We start from the raw sequence: 4561 nt of genomic DNA on the forward strand, positions 1-4561 counted from the left end.
TAATAATAATAATAATAATAATAATAATAATAATAATAATAATAATAATAATAATAATATCAGAGGGACACAAATGGGGGATGAAATTATTCAGAATGGAGGTGATGCGGCAACAAACAATAAGCACAGTATCTTTTTTAGCGCATGTTTTATTTCTGACGGATGTGTTGTTTGGCAGCAGAATGGATCAGGACGCTATCGGCTTGAGTTTGACTGTTATGTACAAGCACTAACGTACCTTCTTGATCAATATCCAGAAGAGGGAAGAGCATTGTTTGATTCACGAGGTGGTGGTATACTTTTCCCAACCACACAACTGTTAGAGTTGGCAGTGTTAAAACATGATAACTACAATGTAGCTACTAACCATCGTGGGAAGTGGAATGTATACGCTTTATTAGGAACGCTTACATCACAACTTATTGGAAGTTTTTATCAAACATTATATACTGAGGACCGTTCTTTAGGCGAAGCTCGTGCTATTCTTACAGTTAATGATGGTTTACGTTCAAATCAATTACTTATTCAGCGTCAGGCAAAGAAACGAGGAGAGGCATGGCGAAATGCATGTTTGGACGCGTTACGAGAAAATTTTCCTAATCAATACCGTGATGCCTTGTTATTGCATCCTGATATTGACCTTTCTGGTGATACAATGGCTCGTGGAAGTAAGTACCGTGCCCTTCCACGTGAAAAACGAGTGGAACATATAGGAAATATATTTTCCCTTGTTGCCGCCTTTGCTGAAGAAGATTTAGGGTGGTATAACTTACGTGTTCGGCTCCGCAACGCTTCAGGAGATTTAGGTCTTCCACAGTGGGTGGCAGAGATGGAGGCACAGATTGAAGGTGAGGAACATCGACGAGTAGTAGCTATTTCACCTCCATATTCACAAGTAAAACATGCCAGACGTGTTCTCGTATATCAAGTAGCAAAGAAATACTTTCCTAAAGAATTAGAAACATATGCGAAGCTTAATCGTGGGGATGCAGGTAATCCTGACCAAGACGCACGGAATCTTGATAATACAGTGTACCGAGCAGGAACAGAATCATTTTTGAATCAAGTAATTTCCCTTCTTGATGAACAGGCACCAGGCATGGCTCCCTTTTCCTGGACACTCGAAGAATATATGGATAGTGACACTCAAGAGAGTAGCAATGATGGTAGTGTGGAGTGCCTTCTTAGGCCCTTCAATCCACGTTTCCGTGCTGTAGTTTATGCTCAAAATGGTGACTTACTTATCGCTGAGCGTGTTGGTGACGAAGATGAGAGTGCTGTATGTGTCCTATGTAGTGTTCTTCGTGCAGCGACCAATCGCCTTGCTGGTGATAAGGGCGAGCAGCTCTGGACGGAGTATGAGTGCCACGCCCCACCGCCTGTGAGCTCCACACGTGAGCTCTCCCTGTACCTCTTTAACGCCTTCTTCGGCATCTCCACGCTGGGCCTCGTGGAGGACGGCGAGGCGGGAGTCGCGGCGCTGGAGCCGTCGGTGGTGGACATCGATGCCCGGGCGCTCGGGGGCTTTTGGTTCGCGACCCTCGCCCTCCCGCGGGCTGGCGGCCTCCCCATCGCCCGGGCAGTCGCGGCGGGCCGGCGAGAGGCCGTGCGGGACGCCCTCCTCCTCGCCTGCCGTCGGGCCTTCCCGCGACCTCTCCGCTATCTCGCCGCCCACTCCCGTGAGGCGGGACCCGTCGCCGCCGCCATCATCGACGCTCCCGTCGTGGATAACCTCCCACCACCAGCCCAGCGCGACCTCAGACGCACTATTGAACGCGCAGAACTCGCAGGACCACCAAGGCCCTACACACTATTGACACGCGCCGTCACACGCGATTATCGAGGCGAGCGATGGCTCCGGGTGGAACAGCAACCAGGAAGCGGGGGTGGATTCCAGTGTCGTATATACCTGCAGCATCATCGCCGAGAGGCAAAGAAGGGAGAGGTGCAGCTTATCGGGTTCGGTGCGGCCCTTAGTAGGGCACAGGCACTTCACATTGCAGCCATATGTGCTTTGGAGAATTTGTTCGAGGAGGACCTTGCGGAAGCTATCGCACGCTCCCCAAACTACAAGGATCTGCCACCATTGGAGTAGGAATAACAAGATCAAAAAAAAAAAAAGAAAAAGGAAAAGAAGAAAGACAGGAAAAGGTATATAAAAGGATGAGATTAAAAGGAAATGAATGAGAGATATTGAGTGAGTGAGTAAGTGAGTGCCTTGAGTGAGAGTATTCGTCTGTTTGTGGTTGTGTTTTTGTATGTATGGGTGTGTGGGTATTATTTTTCGTGGTGTGCGCAGAATGCCATTTAGGCATAGAGCTTCTGACTTCTTTGAGCTGAGATTATCGTTTCTTTTTTTTTTTCTCTGTTTTTTTTTTTTCTTATATTAGGTTCTCGTTCTCTACTTGATTGAGCGTACTGAAAAGAATTCTTAGAGCAGTAGAAAAGTCTGTTCTCTTTTTTTTTCTTTTTTTTTATATATTATTATTATTATTATTATTATTATTATTGTATTTAATGAACCTATTTGTAACGCTATGTAACGTTGCAGCGGATATGAGAGAATTTAGTGAAAAAATTTCTCTTGAGAGCTCAGTGAAATGTAGGGGCAATGTTCCTTCCAGAAAAGATATTGTGCAGCACTGCGTGTTGATGCTCATGTGTGTTAGGCTCGTGTTGCTGAACGTGAGTTCTGGAAAGGAAAAGAAAACAGAAGCAGAAGCAGAAACAGAATGTGACGAGAGTAACTCTTCCTTAAAATGGGAATACATTGACCTGGAACAACTTGGCAAAGCTATTATTATGTCTGAGGACATGTCGGAGGAATCCTTTGGGAATCTGGGGGTGCTTTTGAAAGAGACTTATTCTGCATGGTCCTTTTGCCAAGAAATAATTGGAAATTTATATGACCTTGATAACATGGAGATACAGAAGTTTTATAAAGGCCCGGTTTTACCAGTAGTGGAACCATCTTTGATAGGAATAGAATCACTGGATGAGGAAACTGGGGGAAAAGATAACAAGAAAAGGGAACTTTTAGTGCCTTCAATTATTGATGAAGGTGAAGAACACTGGATTTTAAAGCCCCCTCTTCTAGAATCTTCTATATCTTCTATTGATTTTCCTGGAAGTGAATGTGATAGGTCTAATTTCTATAGGAATTATTATGGCATAGAAACTGGTTATCCTACATCCAAGGATTATCTTCGGTTTGCTGTACCGGATAGTGTGGTTGAAACTGACTCTTTGACACAATCGCGTTACGTGAACTCTGAAGGAAAGAATCAATTCATGGAGGTGTCATCTCAGCAAGACAACCTGACAGTAAAGACAATTCCAATGAGATTTTCTATGAATAGTATACCTTTGGAATTGGATAAGGAAGGTCCTCTAGAGGTGCACCGGATATCGGGAGATGTTCCTTGGGAAAAACGCTCCTTGCAAGTAAGTAAGTCGTTGAGTTTGAAGAATATGCTAGAAGCATTGCTCCTTGAAGACTACGGATGGACTAACCTTAGATTGAACATGCAAAACACAGAAGCTGTGTTAGGTAAAGCTCAGTGGATGGCCCAGGTAGTCATCACAACAAGTTCTGGTGAGGAACAAATAATTGCCCGTTCTCCTTTATGTCCACGATCACGTATTGCGCAGAGTGTTGCTATATTTAATACCGCGAAACGTTTTTTCCCCAGAGAACTGGAGTATTATGCTACACTTCGTCGTTCTGACGCAGTTCCATTATATGTTAAAGAAGTTATACAAAATGAGGGTAGAGCTGCGGTTGAAGGTGTGTTTCAGCGTGGTACCGACATGTTAGCACAAGTAATGCAATTACTTAACGAAGCTAAACCCTCTCTTGCACCTTTCTCATGGTCATTGGATATACTTGACGAGGAAATGAAGAGTATTAGTGAAAAGGTAGTGCAGAAGCAAGATCCTTTTGTATACCGTGCTGTGCTGTGTTCAAGCTCTGACACTGTGGTGGAGGAGTACACTGGTGCTAGGAATGAAAGTGCCGTAAGTGTCTTGAGCAGAATGCTTCGTAACGTGACCCGTCGGCTGGTTGGAGATAAAGCTAACCAGATTTGGAATGAGTATGAGTCTCACATACCAGGGAATATTGGCAACAGCCGTGAACTTTCTCTGTATATGTTCAATTCATTTTTTGGTTTTGAAACACCTACGAGTTCTCTCCTTACAACTGCCCATTCAGAACCTGTTAAAAGAGTGGCTGCATTGTGGAAGGGGACAGGATTTGTTTGCATTAGAGGTAAGTGTGTATTGATATCAGAGGCATACGCTACCTCAAAACGAGATGCTATAAATAACACTATTTTACTTGCATGCCGAGAGAATTTTTCTCATATGCTTTATCACATTACGAATTATAATCAGCGCTTACTTCGCTCAGATTTAGTAGAGGCGGCAAAAGAAATATTGGAGCGAAAGATTATAAGTTCTCTGAAGGAAGCAGTACCAGATACCGGCAACATGAGCTGAAATCTGTAGTTTTCTTCTTTGCTTTTTTCTTTTTGTGCTTTTTTTTTTTTTTTTTTTTTTT

The 4561-nt window shown here is 43.6% G+C and overlaps 2 protein-coding genes across 2 annotated transcripts; both read left to right on the forward strand.

The window, feature by feature from the left end:
* Window positions 1–2095, forward strand: TM35_002041000 (uncharacterized protein; the record flags this gene model as incomplete). The annotated part of the gene is made up of 1 exon (XM_029032012.1): window positions 1–2095. A coding segment is annotated over one exon (2095 nt), but the record flags the coding sequence as incomplete, so codon positions are not given.
* A 422-nt stretch (window positions 2096–2517) lies between these two features.
* TM35_002041010 (uncharacterized protein) lies at window positions 2518–4500 on the forward strand (the record flags this gene model as incomplete). The annotated part of the gene is made up of 1 exon (XM_029032013.1): window positions 2518–4500. One exon carries the CDS (start codon window positions 2518–2520, stop codon window positions 4498–4500), a length of 1983 nt encoding a protein of 660 aa, XP_028876694.1.
* Window positions 4501–4561: the final 61 nt, after the last annotated feature.

Source organism: Trypanosoma theileri (assembly GCF_002087225.1).
Source record: "Trypanosoma theileri isolate Edinburgh chromosome Unknown TM35_Tth_204_V1, whole genome shotgun sequence".
Taxonomy (NCBI): Eukaryota; Euglenozoa; class Kinetoplastea; order Trypanosomatida; family Trypanosomatidae; genus Trypanosoma; species Trypanosoma theileri.